General features: G+C 39.5%; 1 protein-coding gene across 9 annotated transcripts in view; it reads left to right on the top strand.

Moving 5' to 3' along the window:
* The window catches only part of RBM39 (RNA binding motif protein 39), a 31,241-nt gene continuing 10,577 nt past the window's right edge, over nucleotides 1–20,664 (top strand). The window contains exons 1-15 of one of the 9 annotated variants that reach the window (XM_042800775.1): nucleotides 2–336; nucleotides 3,560–3,622; nucleotides 3,845–3,917; nucleotides 4,354–4,424; nucleotides 4,937–5,307; nucleotides 5,560–5,609; nucleotides 8,855–9,049; nucleotides 14,505–14,570; nucleotides 14,677–14,730; nucleotides 16,095–16,212; nucleotides 16,819–16,971; nucleotides 17,527–17,664; nucleotides 18,886–18,951; nucleotides 19,869–20,073; nucleotides 20,172–20,249. In XM_042800775.1, the coding sequence (XP_042656709.1) occupies nucleotides 16,150–16,212; nucleotides 16,819–16,971; nucleotides 17,527–17,664; nucleotides 18,886–18,951; nucleotides 19,869–20,073; nucleotides 20,172–20,249 (703 nt within the window). In that variant the 5' untranslated portion in view covers nucleotides 2–336; nucleotides 3,560–3,622; nucleotides 3,845–3,917; ... (5 more) ...; nucleotides 14,677–14,730; nucleotides 16,095–16,149. Of the gene's footprint in view, nucleotides 337–3,559; nucleotides 3,623–3,844; nucleotides 3,918–4,353; nucleotides 4,425–4,936; nucleotides 5,308–5,559; nucleotides 5,610–8,854; nucleotides 9,050–14,504; nucleotides 14,571–14,676; nucleotides 14,731–16,094; nucleotides 16,213–16,818; nucleotides 16,972–17,526; nucleotides 17,665–18,885; nucleotides 18,952–19,868; nucleotides 20,074–20,171; nucleotides 20,250–20,664 lie in introns of those variants that run through there. The other 8 variants (XM_042800776.1, XM_042800774.1, XM_032992932.2 and 5 more) reach the window with 8 other exon arrangements.

Below are 20,664 nucleotides of genomic sequence, written 5' to 3'. Positions count from 1 at the left end.
GGGGCGCTGGGCGCCCCCGTGTCGTGCGCCGAGCTCGCGAGCAGCCCGACGCGGCGGGCGCCATTTCGGGGAGCAGCCAGCGGCGCCAGCGCCGGGGCGCAGCCCGGGTCCGGGGACCCCTCGCCACGGTCGCGCTGCCCCTCGCCGGCCTGCCGCACCGGGGCTGCCCGAGCGGCCGCCTGCCACCCGAGGTTTAGGCGCCCGAGGAAGGGTTCCTGAGCCCTCGGGCCCATCCCCCACCGCCAGCGCAGTCCGCGCCGCGGCCGGGAGCCGCCGTCGCCGCCGCGGGGCCGCCGGCGCTCGGAGGAGGACAGACAGCACCCGCCCGTGGCGCAGGTACTGCCGGGCGGGGGGGGCGGGCCCCGCCGCTGGGCGAGCCGCGGGCCGGGCCCGCGCAGCGCCGTGGCGCCCAGCCTGCGGGCGGCCCGGGAGGCCCGCGCCCCTCCCGCCGCCGCGGTCGCCTCCTGCTCGCTCACGGCCCCGTCCCTCGTCCCCGCTGGCGTCCGTCCCGCGCCTTTCCGCGGCCGTAGCGCCCGGCGGGTTGCCCGCGCCCCGAGGTCGCGGCCCGGCCGCGTAGGCTCTGGGTGTTCCTTTGGCCACGTAGCGGGCGGCCCCGCCGGGCCCCGGCGCGGCGCTGCCCCTCCCTGGCTCCCCCCCGCGATGGCGCTGTGCGGAGCGGCCAGCCCGGGCCGCGGGGCTCCGGCCCTGGCGCGCCGCTGCGGCGGCCGGGGCCCGGGCGGAGCGGCGGGGAGCGGCTCTGGGGCTGCTGCCGCCGCGGGGACCGGGGGCCGGTGGTGGGCGCGGGGCTCGGAGCGGGGTCCTAGCGCGGCGGCGCGTTGGGGAACCTGGAGCCGTTACGTTCTGATCGCGCAGGGAGGGTGCAGGGCAGAGGTGCGTGTCCTGCTGGGAGCCGAGCTTCCCAAGCATCTGATGTTCTACTTGGACTTTCCTGGTGCTTGTGCAGGAGGCTCCTTGGAAAGCGAGAGCGGAACTGTAATTTCTTGGAATTTCAAAAGCAAGTAATCTCGAGGAGAGGACCTTTTTAAACTTCTTTTGTGTAATATAATACAGCAGAAAGTTGGAATGTGCCTTCAGAATGCTTAGTAGATCAGTAGAAGTAAAGTTCGTGTCCCTTTAAGTTTTCTGTAGATTCACAGGGTTTCCAATGTCATTAATTTCTTGCTTGTTTTGGGGTTTTTCCTGTTGTTGTTTTTTCTGTTTAGGTTGTTTTTTCTTTTTTTTTTTTTTTTGTCTCTACAGAGGTGCTAGGTATATGCAACTTTTTTGATAAAACTGAAAGACTTATGAAAACTAATTTGTGTTTTTTCAGTGTTTAATGAAGGATAGTAGAAAATCATGACAGGTTTTCAATTAATCTGAAATAAATAAGGACTTTTGTATGTTTTTTTAAAGAATAATTTGATGTGTATCATCGTTATATACATTAAATGAATTTAAAAGCCAATAGTAGGCCTGTGTCGTGTGAATAGAAGGTATTCTGATAAAAACATAATACACCAATGAAAGTGTTTTGTACAGAGTCCAAAGGGCACAGATTGCATGGGGGAGACCTAAGGTTCATGTAACTCAGGATCTTGTCTGTGATGGTGGCCAACGGTAAATGGCTTAACAAAACACAGGGTAGTCATACAGTGACAGTTCTTTCTGTGTGCTCTTAGTTGTCAGCTAGTTGTGATTCAGGGCCACAAGGCATGACTTCGTTTAATGAAAAGCTTTTTTTGTAAACTTTAGGGCTTTTTTTACTTTGGTTTTTTTTTTGAACACTGTAGGTGTGTGTGTGTTTTTTTTTTTTTTTTTTTTTTTCCTTTGTTATCATCCACAGTGCTCTGTAACAGGGTATCCAATGGCTAAATTCTGTGTGAATAAGGACCTTTTGTTTTGAACTCACGGGATGGTAGTTCATTCACTCTTATTATTTGGGTGAATGCAGTAATAGTCATTCTGTTATTCACTTTTCCATGCCACTCATGATTTGGCAGTTCTTGTTGTGGCTTCCTGCCCCCCTCCGGCCACCGCTCTTCTGGAAGAAGAATCCTACCCCAGATGCAGTTGGATATGTTGGCTAAACTACACATTTGAAAATACAGTTGTGGGTGGGAGTTGTCACCAGTGGGAACTTCCTTGTAGAATACTGGGTTTGTCCTGTTTTTTTCATGGACCTTGATCATTCCGATGTATTTGTTCATACCAAATACTGGTAGAGCAGTCATGAATTAATCATACCTATGTATGTGGATGACTTGAAAAGCTTAAACGTAAATGGTGTAGTAACCATTACACATGAATTAAGGATCGTATTTGTAAGTGATGTTACTTCTTGGGCTATAGTACTAACTTGAAAACAAGGTTGGTGTGCCTTGGTTAAGTAACTGAGTATGAACTTCTGGTGCTCTGTTTGCTAAAGTATTATGTTTTATTTTTGATTGTATTAATGGGCAGTGGTCAGATGTGGGTGGGGGTGTGACTTCATTCTTATGTGTGGTGCAGCTCTGGTATAATCTCAGTTAAAGAGATCTTGAAATGTTGGAGTGATTTCATTACGCTCGCCAAGTCTTTGGACAGCCCAGTTCCTCCAGCCCTACCTCTAACCAAGGTGTGAGAATTAACCTGTATAATTAAAAATCCATTTTATGGCACACATGTAGGAAAATCTTAATTCTGGGGCTCTCTGACTTGGATCTAGAGGCCTGGCCATTTTTGAGCTTAAGAAAGAAAAAGGAGAGAAGCTGTTACAAAGGGATTTGAGGGAGTTAAGTTTCTGTACTTTAATGCAGAGTCTGGAGAGGTTCTTAATAACTTACTTGTACAGGGAAAGGAAATCAAATATCAAAAGTCATTCAGAGCATAATAAACACAAAATTACATTAGGGAGTTGAAGTTGAAAAATAAGAGGAACAATTTTTAAAAGAAAAAAGTTTGTGGTGACTAGTGTTACGTGTCATGGTGGCTCTTTTTTGTCTGAAACATGAAGTTCCAGACTGGATGAATCTTGTGTATGCTTTAATAGCTTTTAATGCTTGAATCACAACTGTTTCTTCTGTGGCCCTCGTTATTCAGGAGCTCCGGTTTCTTTAAAGGCCATAGCTTAAGTCTTCAGATTACTAAATGTGATGGTAGTAAATGCTAGGAAGCTGGGAAGAGGTTTGCCTGAATGTTTGTGTTATGTACGTGTCTCACTTGGTTCCTTTGGTCAAGCTCTAGTACTTCTCAAGATGGCCACCAGATCTGTGTTTCTGTATCATAAATATTTTGTGCTCTTTGTTTTGAAAGAAGTAGGTTGAATACCTCTGGGGTTTCCATTGGCTAATTGTGTTCAATAGCATTTTGTTGTTCACAGTTATAATTGCTTTGTGTGGCATTCTTTGTCATCTCACTCGGCAGGACTTCATTCCAGTTCTTGTTGTTGGAAATGTCTTCTGAGACACTGCTCTGGGAATTTGAGCCAATACAGTGATCATCTCTTAAGGAAAAAAACCCTTTGGAATATAAAGCCATGAGGGTGTTTCCTGTCTCAGGTGGATTTTGTTTCTTCTTTCAGGTGTCCTGAAAAATGGCTGATGATATTGATATTGAAGCAATGCTTGAAGCTCCTTACAAGAAGGTGAGAAAAATGTGGCAGTGAGGTCCTGTTTACCTTAATTTAGCATTATTCATGAAACTACTGCTGAACTGTAAACTAACATCCCTGGAGCCCTCGTGATTTATCTTATTGGAGATGCATTACATGTAACTTACAAGTAAATATATACTGTTAATGTGATTATATTGTGCAGTAGTTTCACTTCAGCGTGATGAATAAATGCCCATCTATCTCTCTTTGTAGACTTGCCTAACGATATCTCACCTCTACTCCCATGAATTCACCTTTGATTCCAGTGTGAACTGTCAATCATAAGGTAGTAATTGAGTGACGTATCGCTGTACCGTGGTCCCCTAGGTTTAAAAAAAAAAATAAATGCAGAAACCCGACCCAAAACCAACCAACCAACTACAAAAAAAAAAAAAAACTTAAACCCCTACCTCCCAAAAAAAACACCCCAAAACCCCCAAATAAACAAAAAAAAAAATACAAAAAAAGAACCAAAACCAACAACCAAAGAGGGAAAAAAAAAAAAACCAAAACAAAACCAAACAAAAATCTCTCCTAAAATTGCCAGGTCCAGTTTGGTATAGCAACAAGGTGAATGCAGTGGTTTGGGAAAACAGCAGGGTTCCAAGAATAACCTTTTCACCAGTCCCATGGCAAGTAAATATTTGAACAGTCTGCTCAGTGCAAGAAGAGTGAGACTTGCTTTTAATGCAGAAGACTGGTGGCAGTTAATCTTTTAACAGGGCAGATGGAAATCTATTGCTGAGTGAACGAATTTATGGAAATTCTTGGATCCCTGAATAGAATGTTCTTAGTGAGTAAAAGACAGTATCACAGTCTGCGGTGTTATTCTAAAATAAGCTCTTGTATTCTTCTATCCTAGTCGTTTAATTAGGAAATGTCAATTTTTATGCAAAATTTTATTAATTAGTATAGTGATGTCTTTTACCTAAACCAGCAGCAAATGAATACTGTCTTTTTTTGTTTTTCACCAAATGGTGGTGAAGTGTTAACATTATGCATGCTTTAATACTGGTTTCGCAAGAAATGTATATTAAGTTGCTTAGGATTTGTACTATTGATGTAACTGATGTGATTAAACTGTAAATCAAGGATATAAGTTATATAGCAGCTATTGTTAGTCTATTCTGCAGTGTTTATTACAACCATGTCATGAATTTTGGATGAGCATTTGTAAGTTTTAAGTGGTATATTTAGTTTATGTAATATGTAGCAGTTACGTTAAAATCTTGAAGAGAAATTTGTAAATTGTTATGTTAAAATTCTTGTGTCCTGGTTTAACATGGATATTTTCCATGTAAACAGGTATGGAAATAGGGAATGTTTAGGCTGGACTGGTGGATTATTGATGACTTTCTTGGGAGTCGACGTTACTAAAGCAGTGTGAATCCCTGTTTGCTTCAGGGCGAGATGTGTGACAGAGGTGACATCAAGCTCTTACAACCCTCCAACGAAAATGAGTGAAGATCTCGGGAATGGCATCGGTCACAGGAAATCCATAGTGGCTGGCTGCTAGCATAGCCACTGGGGCTTAGGCAGAGATATAGCCTTGGTACTGATCAGAGGGGCACACAAACACAAACATGAAACTTCCTCTTACATTTTATAGAAATAACATTTAACCACTTGAGTGCTGAATTCTACAGGATAACTTGCTCTCTAAACCATGTAAGGAGGTATCTACAATTTAATATATACTTTTAAATGATGTAAGTCTTGTATTTTGTAATTGTATGATTTAAATTTAAGCAGCAAAGTGGTTAAACATGCTTACCTAAATTTTCTAAAGCTTTCCACATTAAACTTAACAAGTAATTTAGTATTAAAATTTTTGTTTTGTATTTTCTTATTCCTATTCCCATTACCCTTTGACCACTTGAAATGTTTCCGCTTCGTCCTCACGATGTTCTTCTATCAACCCTGCTTAGGATGAGAACAAATTGAGCAGTGCCAATGGCCATGAAGAACGCAGCAAGAAGTAAGTAGTTTCTTAATTCTCTACACTTTGGAGGAGGCTGCTGATTTTTGTAAACTTGTGAATGCATCAGCAGTATTTAGGGAAGTAAGATGGAAAAGCTTGCTATTTGCAATTGCTGCAACTGCAGCAATTAGGAAATTTTTTTGTTTACGAATGTAGTTACATCCTTGTCACGAGTGTCATAAAAGTTGAGGAAACATTTGATGTTAGCATTAGATAGAGATATAGAGTTGGTAGGTTCAGCATATTTAATTTATTTTTTGTTGCTTTAGCAATGTAATGGATTTTTAATGTTAAAAATCTTATTTGGTGTAGAATTTTATGCAATTTGGAACAGTTCAAAGCATTAAAAGATACCAGTGCTTTCCTGAAAAGGTTTAGGGTGTTAAGATTCCCCTTCCTGTATTCCTCCACTGACCATTCGATTCAAAAATTTCTACATTTTTTGGTTCTAATCTAAACTTTATAAAACTATGCTGTAACCTTTTTAAAGAACCAGAGTACAAGCCCACCTTTTTCAGGAAGCATAATTCCAGGGTCTGAACATCTGCTGATGACCCAAACGCTCAGGAATCAAATCAGAAACTTGAAGAAAAATGCCTTGCATGAGAGTCTCTTAAGTGGAAGGTTTTTAATTAAGTAAAATAGATTCCTTACCTTTATCACCAAATGATGCTTGTTAGTTGATGTAGGAAGAATAATTATGAATCTGATAGTTGAGTAAACAGTAACCACTGTGTTTTTATAGTATACAGCTAACTTAAGTCAGCATGCATGCTGTTGTCATCTTTTGAAATCATATAGATGAGATGCTGAGGATCCAGAGAGCACTTCTTCCCAGCTGTATAAATATTCAGGAAATGGGAAGTCCAGTTCCAACATCAGACATATTTTGGAATCTAATAATCTAATATTGATTATACCTTTTATCTGTGTTCTAAAACAATACTGTGAATATCATTCTCGTGCTAAATACTGAGACTCCTAAAATGCTGTCAAAAGCAGCTGTTCCTAGTATTTTTAAGTTCTGAATTTTTATTGCTTTAAAGTATATATACATGACATATAAAGCCCTGCTTTTTTCTGAATGACTAGTCTCAAAATATAAACCGGGCTTGGAAAGAAAAGCAGTGGATTTTAAATTTTAGGTTTGGTTCTGACCTTGGTTTATGGTAGAATGGTGAAAATACTATAATATATTTCAGTTAATTTCCTTAGTTGCTGTAACCTCTCCAAGAACACAGTGATAATGTTTGTTACCTTTCTGTCCACAGTCCCATTTTCAGGTAGGGACCTGCATGCGCTGAGTTAGTATTTCTAATTCTGAAAAACAGTAAACTTAAGTTTTGGAAAAAAATACATTATTGTAAAATAGAAGACAGACAAGGTGTTTTGCTGCTGTTAGTCTTGCAGTGTTATGTTGTGTGGAGTTTCACCTCTGCTTTCGTAATTGTACCCTCGTGTCTGTTTAGAAATGTTGCTCCTGTGGTATCTGCCCATTTCAGTTTTTGAGTTAGCAATTTCTAGAAGGTTAGTCATACTGCAGTTCTGTGATAATATGAAGCTTTTTGTCACAGAATTTTGATTTGATATAGCTGTTGTTCCCCTAAATCTTTAGAAAACTGCATCGTTTTGTATGTGACTCGTGACAGTGTGATCTGCTGAAGATGGAGGTGTATATAGGCTTTACAAGACTTCTCACTTTGCTTATCAATCAAACTGTTCGGAGTGTCAGTATCTAGAGGATATTCTTGATCTACCTCAGTTGGACAATACTGAAAGAAGATTCAAACTGTCAGGAAAACCATAATCTGCAGTAAACATAGGCAGCTAAGAAATAATGTTAGGTTTAGTGTGCAGCTTTCAATAATTGTCAGATTGTACTAGGTTTCTGTTTTAGAAATTGGAAGGATTAAGAATCTGGAATTTTACTACTTGTCTGTACTGTATGTCTGGTTAATAATGATTGGAAGGCAGAATGTGAATCTTAACTGTTACGAGTCTTCGGACAGTTGGGTAGTGAATAAGTGCTATCTTTATTGAAGATCAGTTGCAGTTATTAGTTACTGGTACTGGTCACAGGTAGCATTTTTTGGAGCTATTACGATTGTGAGTGTTTGAGAGTTTTAACTCACGGAGATACTGTTAAGTGATGGATCCTAGGAGAGAGACTATGCGTGCCTGTCACAAAGTGCGTTACGGTAGGAAGTGTGGTTAGGTGAGGTATGTGAAGCTCATTGTGGATTTCTGGGTGGTATCATCTTATCAGAGTTTGTGAAGCTTCCGAGTATCGGCTTTTGATGCAACAGGGTCTCTGTCCCTACAAAGATATTAGAGAAACTGATGGGGTGTTGTTAATAAATAATCAGTTAAAAATGAAATATTCGAGTTTTTAAAATCACAAAATGTTTCTCTTGAGAGGTAAATACTAAGATAGTTTTAGTGGGTTGTCTGAGGTGGAGATTGGAAAACAAAAGCTGCTAATGATGATTAGGCTCAGTTAGATGTGGTAGTTGATAGATTTTTACTTTAGTAATTGAAACTAACTGCAAGTCTTACCTTCTATGGCTATGTATGAACTAACAGGGCTGAACTTTTTTAGAAAGGGTGGGCAGGTGGTGGCATACAACATTAAGTGTATGAGTGATGACTTTGAAGAAAGATGGTGTGTGTAATCAGAATGCCCAAAAGGAGGAGAGGAAAACTTCAGTAGTGAAGGATGTTTTGAATTTTAAGTGTAGCAGTGAAGTTGATTATTCCTAAATTAGTTTGAGGTGAATTACTGTCTTAAATAATACAGTCTTAAATTACTGTCTTGAGCATCTGTTCAATGTGTATTTTACATGTACATATGTATATATTTTAAAAACTAGTAGACTTAAGTTTATTTTATGGGTCAAGACTGAGGAAAAAAAAAACAAAAAACGCAAATAACCCAAAAGTAATCTGAGAAGAATAAAGCAGTGGCTCACTGGTCATCAAATATGAGGTATAATTGACTTACAGATTATAAAGGTTTTTAACCATTTACTTTAATTATGAATATCTGCAGGTTTCTCCAGACCTGTAAGAGCAGCAGACTTAGAAAAGCGAGTAGCTTATGAGTAGGAGTAGCAAGTAGGAAGTAAAATTCCTAGGCAGTGTGTTAAGACTTGTGGGACGTCAGGTTAGAGGAACTGTGGAATGTGAGGTAAATTACAACACTGAGCTATATGTGTAATCAAAGTTGTATTTCTCTCTCTCAGGAGAAAAAAGAGCAAGAGCCGAAGTCGAAGCCATGACAGGAAGAGGAGCAGAAGTAAGGAACGCAAACGGAGCCGAGATCGGGAAAGGAAAAAGAGCAGAAGCCGGGAAAGGAAAAGGAGCAGAAGCAAAGAACGCAGACGCAGCCGTTCGAGAAGTAGAGATCGCAGATTCAGAGGCCGCTATAGAAGTCCCTAGTAGGTTATTTATACAGAGTTGCATGTGTGCTGCTTCAGGGTATGATGTGGAAGCATGAAGTTTCACACTCTGCTTTCTAAATCAGTCACTAATCTTCTCAAACAAGAAGGTAAAAGGTTAAGGTTGGAAAGTGCCAATAAACATGGAGAGAAAAAAAGGACAGTAATGTATCCAGTTCTTTCTACTAGTTTTTATTTTTATCTGAACACAGAAGAATGTAAAAGCAAGTGAAAGAATGTGTACAACTGACTGGAAGACAAAGTTTATCACACAGTTAAAATAACGAACAAGTTTCTTACTCGTCCCTAACTATCTTCAGTATATGAATCTGGTAGTTTAGCTGTCAGATAATGAATAGTAGTCTATGAATTTGGTTACAGGCTCATAAAACCTTTTGCTTTTGTATTATGAAAGATTTTTACTGGATTACTGCTCTTAAACACTTACTACATAAACGCTTCCTCTGTTTAGTCATACAAGCTGGAATTATTTTTGTCTTAGTAATGTCCATTCGTTGCATATTTGCCCTGCTTTTTCTCAAACTTGTTTAGATGCTGTGGAAGAATTCTTCAGTTCTCTCAGATATTTGACTTGATAGAACTTCTGCTATAGCTAGTTTCTGACAGCTGTAAATCATTCCTCAATAATCATTTTTACATCGGTATTTATTCGGTGGTTCTGCTGTTTTGTATTCCTGCCCTCCCCTTTGCTCCCCATCACCTCTTTCTGCCTTCAAAGAAGCAGAAAAACAATGAGAACTGGGCTAAATGCTTGGCTTTCATTGATTACTTGAGGCTGCTTGTTTTACCTGCTTTTGTCTGTGTTCCATCTCAACTGTTGTCAGAACACAAGATCATGTCAGAAGCAGGCTTTTGAAAAAGATGTATTTTGTTTTTAATCGTGACATGTAACATCATCCATGCTGGAGAAATCTCTCTCAGATGTTTGAGAAGACAGTGTTTACCTCTGATAAATTGCAGGCTTGTACAGTTTTGTGCACATAAATATTTTTCTAGGTGGCTGGGTCCCAATCCAGGGAACTCATTAATTTTGGTACTCTTGGAACACAGATGAAAAATGCCTGAGGTCTCAGGGTCTCGATTTTGTGCTAAGTCACCTGGGTGTTGGCATTTTCATATTGAAAACATGCGGCAACTCCTGGCTCTGCTAAGGTGCAGTGACATAATGGTTTCATCAGTCCTGTGTACTCGGGGATGATGGAGTATAACAGCCCTTCTTTTACTTGGTCTGAAGTATCAAGTCTGTCAGAGACTCCCTAAAGCTGCTCTGGGCTTCAGCTGTGCACAGTTGGCACGTTTTCTAAAGCTGTTTTGCACCTCTAAGATTACAGTACCTAGTTAGGTTGTGCCAGTGCCCACCGTTGTGGCTCCAGACTGCCTCATAAACAGAAGACATTGATCAAGATCATGAGTCTTCTGCATGTGAAGTCTGCCACTCTTCTTGCCTCCAGTGTCATGTTGCATGGAGAGCATGTCCTTCATCTTTTCACTTGGTTGGGAGTTGCTGTGTTCTCCTAGTTGTGTTGGAGGGTTTTGCTCTTTGTTTTTCCTGTCATCACTGGTTGTGAAGGTTCTTTACCTGGAAAAATGTGGGAATTTCAGTGTTCCGGTCTTCCAAAATAATTTCCTCATGTAGAGGTTGAAGGTATGGACGTTACTACAATAACTCATGCTTGTTTTAAAGCATTGATAGGTTGTGCCAGGAAGGTAAATGATTGCAAGAGGTCTTTTTTATAGTTCTGATACTCTTCCATAACTGTTCTGGGTGACTTCTCTGGTATCGAGAGGCAGTGAACAAAAAGGTGAGATGATCTAGTATCCCCTGAGAATACGAGGCTTGGCAGTTTTGTGTTCTCTGCTTCAGTTGCTGAATTGTTGCTTTCATTTAACCAAGTAGAGTTTGAGCATCTAAAATAGCTCAGTGGAAAAGTGGTACAGGGCAACTGCATGCATCCCAGCAGTATTGGTACGGACTGTTGCATAGTCAGCAGTTGGCTGTTATTCACTTGTAGGTCATGGATGATGCTTTTGAAGTGATACATACGCTAATGCGATTCCAAAAATGTAGTTTGGGCTTAGGAGGTGTGAGAAAGAAGGATCTTAGAAGACAAGAGAGGGAAGAACTCTTCATTTCTTGTTCAGGATTCTTCAATGCAGACACCTTTAAAAGCTGTATAACAGATGCTGACTTTCAGGGAGGCAAAAGTTCTGGAGATAAAGCCTCCTGCATCACCAGCCTCCTTTGGATCAAGGTACCCTTTGAATTTACCAAAAATGGTGCTTCCATAAGAAGACACCATCTCTGTAGCAGTGCCACCAGCTCAGCGTTTCAGAAGTGGCTACCAGAATGCGCTCATTGGCTGGGGAATTTGAATCTGGAACCTCACCTTGTGGAGTTGTTCTGGCAGTTCTGAGTTGGTGTTACTGCAGGCAGTGTTGTAGGTGACTGAAACATTGAGTTCAAAATGCTTTGTGGCTGTATTTTTTTTTTATCCTTCCTCTTCATTGTGATCTTACTTGCTTTATAAAAAGCCCCTTTTCAAGCTAGTATCTCTAAACCAAGGTATTTTTACTGCTGGGGGTGATGTGGAAGCATCTCTGCAACAGTGAGAAGAGAAAGTCTAGTATAGGTAATTCTGAAGGAGAGGAGTGTGACACAGAGCACCTGAGGGTTTTGAATTTGTCATCTTTAAGCATGAGATAGTGATTAAATGTTTTAATTTTTAAAAATCAGGTAACTGGCTTGCACTGGTTAGTGTTCAGAAGGTTTTTAAATGTTATTCTTGTATTACCCCTTAAGTGTTCTGCAGATACATTAAGTCACTTAGAGAAAGAACTACTTGCTTAGACATGCATCTGAAAAATCCCAGGTATTGCTAGCGTACAGTATGAGTCACTTAGACTGTCCTGTTGATATTCTGAAACCCAAGGATTAAGGCAAAGCCGCTGGGAAAATAGGGCTATTAAATGAGGACTGAAAATACATTGTGGTTCTCCTGGACTGTTAGCTGAAGCTTGCTTTGTCTGAGATTCTTTTGTTCAAGTCTTGCATATGACTGAGCAGGTGAAAGCAGATGCTTTATTGACTGTCTTCTGACCTGACTTGTTCTTGGGCCACGTGGCATCATGTAGGTTTGGGATGACATGTACTTAGTTGTGCTTCAGCTATACACAACACTTGGTGCATTTGGCTGATGAAGGGGGTAACACCTGGACATAAATAGCTTGTGACTCAGTGCTTCTATACAGGATAGTGGGAACTGGGCAATGATTGCAAGGAGTTCTTAGGCAGTAGGAGGAAAGAAGAAAATTCCCTTGGGAGCTACAGATTTACAAGCAAATCTCCTTAGAAAAATCCAAAGAAATGCATCCCGCAGAACACTGTTGAAAAAGGATCTTCAGAAGGTAACTTGGGCCATCACCTTGCCCCAGGCAGCTTTCTGCTTGGTTGTTCCATAGTAAACTATGGCTTTAGTTTGGGGTTTTTAACTATTTCTTCCATGTAGTTGTATAAATAAGATACTATTTACTTGTCAAGAGTGAAAATGGAAAAGACATTTTTGGAGTTGTGGGTGGTTGGTTGGTTTTTTGTTGCTGTTGTTTGTGGTGTTTTTTTCCTGATGTGTATTTGATAACTGTTGCTATGTGTCTTAGGTTTTTTTCATTAGGTTTAGACAAACACTTAAAACATTTCTTTCCCTGTTTCCTTAAAAACTCATGGACTTGATTATTGACCATCATTTAGTTGGTCTTCATGTTAATATTCTGGAGTCACTGTAATTGGTTTGTCTTGCTGAATTTGAATTGAAATGGAGAAGACCATGTTTTACATCAGGAGGTGTGAAGATGCAAGGCAATCCCATCTCTGATAAGCCAGCCTCTGGAATTAGTACCAGCATTTCCAGATGCAGCTTTTGGCAGTATGTGTCACAGACATTTGAGAACCTGAATGAATGCTCTCAGCAGTTGTTTGTCTGAACTTGAGTAGGAAGTGGAGTAATTTATCTTAGAAAAATTGTCTGGTTTTGATCTCTGGTGGTGACATCTCAACATGTGCCTATTTTTAATGTCTTATTTTTCTCTTAAGTAGTTATTTTCTCTTAAGTAGTTTCTAAATGGTATTTTTTTTATTATTCCTTCCCCCCCCTCCCCCAGTGTTACACAGGGCTATATTTCCCTTGATTTAACCTAAACAGCATGGTTTTTGTTCTTGGCCCGCTACTTCCACCTCTGTCATAACATATTCAGAAACAGGCAGCCTCTTCCTTGCTGTGGATGCTGTGTTTAACTATAAGCATTACTGCTTCACTGAGTAGCAAGAAGACTTTTATCAGACAAATTGTTTGGCCAAATGGATTTAGTGAAAGACTACTTAATGTCTTCAAACTGCTGTGTATTTCAGGGTGTTTTCATATCAGTTTATAGCCACAACAGAAAGAATCAATTCTGTGCAGATGGAAAGACAGGGTTTGGCATTCAGTCTGTACAGCAGTGTCTCTGCCATTCATATGCCTGGATATACAGGAAGAACGTTAACAGGTGATGTTCTTTGTCTTGTATCTACAAGGAGATCAAGTCCAGGGAAAACATAGGATGCATCTTACTGTTCATGTCACAGTCTGTTACCCTGTGCCACAATAACTAGTAATAGGACTTCCGTTAACATGGAAGCAATGGGCAGATTGTAATTTGTTTTGATAGTCTCTGTGAAGCCTGCAGAACTAAAATTAGATTCAGCCAAGAGATTGGATTCCTTGTGTGGTGACACGTCTATGTAAGGTTAACTGCTGGTTTAAATGGGTCTGTGTTTTGATGTCCATTAAGAACTTTACTTAAAGGAAGCTGCGTTTACATATTAATAGCACTTTAATGGCTAGAGCTGAGACAGCATCAGTGAATGTGTCCCGTGCAGGGGGCAGAGGTCTGCAGGGAGCTACTGTGGTTTCTAATTGCACCTTAAATTTAATTAAACTTTCAGTTTTAAAATACTTAAGCACACAGTCCTGCCAGCACCAGTTTGTCCAAAACTGAGGCTGATTTCCAGGCAATTAGGGTACTGCTTTACAGTCATCAGTAGGTAGAATATTCACGTGGGAAAAAAAAACATGTAAATGTTACAACAGTAACTGTAGTTCAGACTGCTTTGCACATACAAATGTTCCGTGTCTGGCTGGCTCATGATTCAGTCTTCCCTTGGAGTCCTGCATAATCTGGGATTTTGTGAGGCAGGTGAAACTGAGCAGGGAACATACTCTGTGCCTTACGGTTTGGAGTGTTGCATGTAGCTTATGCATGCTGTGAATGCTGCTAATGGGAAATGTCTGTATGTTCATGTGCAAGGGTGGGTGAGCAGTTGCAATGTAATGTGAGTGCAGACATGAAATCTTGAATTTGGGTACTCTGAGTAATGTGTCTGTTTTTGCTTTTGCCATAGTTCTGGACCAAAATTCAACAGTGCCATCAGAGGGAAGATTGGTCTGCCTCACAGCATCAAATTAAGGTTTCTGAGTTTTCTCTACTTTTTATTGCATCATTAATAGGTTTTGATTAAAACCAGACTGTTATATTTGAACATTTTCTTATAATCTTTTGATCCCTCTTCATAGCAGACGACGTTCCAGAAGCAAAAGTCCCTTCAGAAAAGACAAGAGCCCTGTTAGGTAGGAATGTTTACACACATTTATTTGTTTTGTTTTTTCTCCAACTGAAGTTGGAAGAGGAATGGTGAAATCATGCATGACTACTTGCTCTCCAGCTTATTCTTACAAGTAATGCTGGAATTCATTCAGAAAGCCCACAACAGGAGAGCACTGAAAATATGATACTGTCTTCTTATGTCCTAAACTATATCTCCTCCCTGCCAAGGCAGTGTACAATTGTAAATAATGTCAGTTTACATAATATGTCTCGCTTTGCTTTTTATGTTTCTGTATTCTCAAATACTTCTCCTGTTAATTGTGATTTAAATTGGCTAGCTTTTCTGCTAAATCTTAATAATCTTAAATACAGAATGGAAAAGTACTGTTGAAGTGCTTTTTTCTATTCAGTATATATTGATGTTATCTGTAGTGAAGCAAAGTACCTTTGAAATGCTGGAGGTCCATATCCATTCTCAGTCTTCTCATGTAAGGGAATTGGATTTATATATCTGCTACTGGGATTTAACTGCATTAATTTAGAGAATAATGTAACCGATCCTGTTTTGTTTTTCTTTTTTAATTATTAGCATGCTCTTACTGAGATAATTTAGTTGAATTTTTTTTCTTGTGTGTTCTCAGTGATATTTTTTAAATATTTTTTTTTTATAAATACAAATACTTACTACATGTCTGGAAACTCAATCCAGGCTCCAGCATCCTAATTCTGTCCAGAGGTACATCTAATTTCAGCTAGTGATCAGTAATGAAATAAAATTAACCTAGTGCTTCTGGTGTCAAAGATGAGAGTAATTATTCACTCTTCATACTTCTTTATGGCTTAGCAAGCTAAAACTATAAAATGAAGTCTGAGAATTTTGTTTGTATAGATGTCAGTATTGTTTACACAACGGCTTTAGTGACCTCAAAGTGACTGGGCAGATGTAAGATTTTAGTTTGCAAAGTAATAAAAAAAAGTTTGTACTGCTTGTCTGAGAGTTCAGACAGCTAGTCTGTGGTAATTAATCTAATTTTCCCTTGTTTTCCTGCCCTTTAATCTTTTTGACTGCAAGCTCCAAAGTGGTATTACTACCTGTTCTGGACAGTAGCAGAATGGCACCCGTGTTTATGTGGGGCTTCTGTACTTAAAATACAATTTTACAGTCATGTTTAATAATTACAGTTGAAACAGGATGTTTAGTCATGTTAAAGTAGTAGATATATTATTGTTAGGTGTTCCCTTCAGTTCTTGACCCTACCTTTTTTAATATGGCAGATGTTTCTTTCCCCATCAGACTTTGAAGTACTGATTTTTAAGTTCCACACATGGTCCAGAGATGAGTTACCTTATTTTGGTCTATTTTTTAAGTGAACTTTCCTCTTTCCAGAGAACCTATTGATAATCTTACCCCTGAAGAGAGGGATGCTAGAACAGTATTCTGCATGCAGCTGGCTGCCAGAATTCGACCAAGAGACCTGGAAGAATTTTTCTCCACAGTAGGGAAGGTAATTATTAGGGAGTTTAAAATCATTGTGAGTACTTCCTCAAGCAGTCCTCGTAGAGTATTAATATTCTGCAAAAATGTAAGCAAGTGGCTTTTTGGAGCTTCTGATAGAGATGAAAGGGGGGGTATGAATGACCACTAATTCTTAAAGGCCCTGAACATGAAAACATGATTTATCAGGAGTTAATTGTTCAGCATATGATGTGATGCAAAACATGGCACTGCAATTCTGATTGAAACAACTTCTCAGAAATTTCAGTCTTTTGCAGATAGGTTTGCCCATTACAGTGTAATTTAAAAATTCATTTAACTTTTAGTTTTGAAAAACTTTCCCATCAGCTCTAGGGTTCTGGCTTAAAACATTGCAGTTTTGCAAGTATTCTGTTGCCCCTGTTCGTGTAGCATACTACATTTGACTTTGAATGGCAGCTTTTAATGCTAGCCTGCAGCTGAGATACGTTTAAGATAGTTTTGTGGTACTCTAGCTTTGCAGCATAATTACAAAGCCATTGGCTTGGTAAATAATTGTCTGGCTATTAATACCTTTCTGAGAAATGGACTGCATTAGTTTTTTTCCTTTAACAGCATTTCTGTACTTGTCTTTCAGGTTCGTGATGTGCGAATGATTTCAGATAGAAATTCTAGGCGCTCAAAGGGAATTGCTTATGTAGAATTTGTTGATGTTAGTTCGGTGCCTCTGGCAATAGGACTAACTGGGCAGAGAGTCTTGGGTGTACCAATCATAGTACAAGCATCACAGGTAAGGAGTTGTAAATCTCATTTTTGTTCACGCTTAGTGCCTCTTACCTTGCTGAAAAAATTACTGTTTGAAAATGTGGTTACCGTTGAACATTTGGAAAACCTTACTAAGAATGATTATTTAAGCTAATTATAGATGGACCTATGTTTTCCATAGTGGACAGGCAAATTAAAGCAAATCAAAGTGATATAAATGCATTCTGAAAATACAGATGTTAAGAAAGTAGTAATAACGAAACTGTAATGGTGTTACAGAACTGTACTATATATTATATATGCTTTCCAGCATATATAAAGAGCATTCATTTATTAGATACAAGCCACAATCCTGCATGAGGTTGATGAATTTTGAGGGCTTCTGGAAGCTTGTGTGTCTATACTTGGTCATTGTATTGTTTTTTAGATTTTAAGTTAGTCTGATGGATAGCATGCAGATTATAAAACATCATGTATTTTTTGGTGAATCTGCTAGTTTTAATCTGGTAGTTATATACTGGTTTATGTTAGGGTTTTTAATTAAATTCTTACAGAAATTGAGTTTGTCTTTTTTCCTTAGGCAGAGAAAAACAGAGCAGCAGCAATGGCAAACAATTTGCAGAAGGGCAGTGCTGGTCCTATGAGGCTCTATGTGGGATCATTACACTTCAATATAACTGAAGATATGCTTCGAGGAATTTTTGAGCCATTTGGCAGGGTAAATTTTAATTTTGCATATTGTGTTATGGTAGTTTATCTGACAAACAGCTTAGTTGTAGAGCACTCACAGCTGCTGGAAATAATTCAGCTTCACACCTGCAAAACATTTGTTTCTTTCTTACTCTTCTGTGCCTGCACAAACTAGTGGTGTGTCCTGCACAGCTCTGCCACAGGCCCAATTTCACTCCTGATCATTGGGCTCCAGTTCAAATCATGTTAATGTATTTTTGTAGACTTATGGAAGTGAACAGATTGAATCGGAAGTTACCAGTGGAGTCCTAATAAATATTAGCCCTACTGTCCTAACTAAGGTATCAAGGGTATGTCATAATTAGATAGGGCAAAAGTAATATACTCAATATGCTGCTTAATGGGGAAAAAAAAGTCCAGTGATGTTTTTTCATACTATCTTTGGGTATTAACCCTGCCTCATACATACCATAATAGTGCTTTTCAGGTGCTTTATTCAGATGCAGTATGGGTATCCTTTAATTCTGTTAAGCAAAAGCCTGGAAAATTGCAGTGATTTATTAAATTATAATCCACATAGCTGTTCTTAATTTTTTTCTCTTAAGGTCTGGCAGTAGGATTAATGTAGTTTAGGAGGCTTACGTGTAGAGCTGTGAAGGCTTTGCATTCTCCTGATTTTATATACTCAAGCCTTAAACTCAATTCTTTCTCTTACTTCTGTGTTGCTCTTTCTTCCCAACACTGTTTTATGGCTCATGGATGACCTATTTTATGTTCTAAATTCAGTAACTGTAAACTTCTAGGAGTTCCCATATCCCAAGAATTACTTAAAATACGTACCTTTTTCTTAAAGCCGCTGGACGGTCATGCAAACTTGCCTTTCTTACCATGTAAATTGGAGTTTCTCAGCATATGAGATGCCATGCCTGTAATGTTTCAGTTAAGATTTGATGATGTCTGCATGCTCATTGTCTCCTAGAATGTTGCATCAGGACCAAGCCTCTCCCTTTTATCTGAACTAAACTTAAAGGATAAATTTTACATCACCCTTATGTTTACCTGCTTATGGTTTAGTATCAAAGTACATGTCTGGCTGCCTGTACACTAATTTTGACTTGAAGGAATGAGTAACTGATTTTGAAAAGATTCCTATATGTATACTTGTCAGGGTTGTATTGAGGTTTTGTTTTGCGATCTTGCGGTTTGTTCCAAAATGTCTGATAATAAATAGTTTTGTTCTTATTTTTAGATTGAAAGCATTCAGCTGATGATGGATAGTGAAACTGGACGCTCAAAAGGATATGGATTTATTACGGTATGCCTAGAGTTGCCAGACTTCTTAGATGATTGCTGAGTGTAACCTTCCCATGTAGTAGTATTGCTTACTCGGCAGTCTCTGTAAAGCTTCATCTTAGAAATGTCATGTTTCAGGACATGCAACAATGGCCTTTTTCTTTGTGCCAGTTCTCTGTGGGTATGGTGGTTGAGCAACACACACGTTTAAAATAGTACACTTTATGGTCAGTGGCTGGTGAAGCAATGCTGTCTTCTGCAGGCAAAGGTGCTAGTGAAAAATGGCATTTTTACAGTGCTGTGAAAACTATTGTATTTGAGATTTTTTAGGAAAAATAACATTTTTAGAAGCTAAAACTTTCACTTGAAAACGTCTTTCTTCTTTACCCTTGGACACATTATTTTGTGAACTTGGGTTTCTTGATTGACCTGGTAATTTGTCATGGAGGGGGGAAAAGTCTCAGCTGGGATCTCTGGCTCTTGGAGGCAAATGAAACCAGGTTAACTATATAGCTAATATTTGATGTTTTTAACATTGACAGAATATTCGTATATTCAGTTTGATCTAAGCAGAATGCCTGTTGGGAATAGCCAGTAAATGCATGGCAGTTACAAAGTTACAAAGGCAGTGATTGTCATTCTTGAAAAGCGTTGGAAGAGAACTGGAGCAGTGTCTTGTCATTGCAATATCTAGATGCTCTATCTTCAACTGTAATTTATACTTAAATACATTCTTTTCTAAATATGAGGGAGTAAATATCCAATCTTGTGTGTTCAGTTTAAATGGAAAATACGGAGTGCGTGTAAGTTAGCTTGTAGCTATTGTTATCTTAAATTTAGTGTTTCTCATGTTTATGTAACTGTGGATATTACATAGAGTAGAAGTGTTGCTGAATCCTGTAGGCAGTATTACTGAATTCATATTTTTCCCATCTATAGTTCTCAGACTCTGAGTGTGCCAAAAAGGCCTTGGAACAACTCAATGGATTTGAGCTGGCTGGTAGGCCAATGAAGGTTGGACATGTAACTGAGCGCACTGATGCCTCCAGTGCTAGTTCGTTTTTGGACAGCGATGAGTTGGAACGGACTGGAATTGACTTGGGAACAACTGGTCGCCTTCAGTTGATGGCAAGACTTGCAGAAGGTATGTGTAGTGATTAACAGGAAATGCGTGAAAATGTTACTGCATAGCCAACTGAGTGAAAAGGGCTTGCTACAAGGTACATTCATATCCTGTTCCAGGTACTGGTTTGCAGATTCCCCCAGCTGCACAGCAGGCTCTGCAGATGAGTGGATCTTTGGCATTTGGAGCTGTGGCAGGTAAGAAATGACAACATACTTATTTTTCAAAAGTACTTTTATGCTTTATAATTTTGAGACAAGAGGTACTTAACTACATTTTTGTGATCTTTTAAAATGAGAACATAAGCATTACAGCATGTTTTACAAACTGCAAAACGCTGCAAATCCATGAGCAAATAAACAATGACAGTCTATGACAGCTTTGATGGGTGTGATTCACTTTGCATTATTTTTGGCAAATCTGTTGTAGTTCACCTAATTCATCCCAGGCCTTCATCTCTTCACTTTTACTATTCCTTGTGCTAATGGGGACATCTATGTTCTAATGCTGTGTAAATGTTGACTGTTAAAAAGAGCAATCTCATAATTGAAAGTGGATTGACATTTCTGAAAAATCAGAACTGTGCCTGGGCCAAGAAGGTTATTAGGACTT

The sequence above is a fragment of the Tyto alba genome, unplaced genomic scaffold, assembly GCF_018691265.1.
Source record: "Tyto alba isolate M040663 unplaced genomic scaffold, T.alba_DEE_v4.0 Super-Scaffold_33, whole genome shotgun sequence".
In the NCBI taxonomy this organism is placed as follows: Eukaryota; Metazoa; Chordata; class Aves; order Strigiformes; family Tytonidae; genus Tyto; species Tyto alba.
The sequence above is the reverse complement of the archived record's forward strand: the minus strand, read 5'-3'. Positions and strand labels throughout refer to the sequence as shown.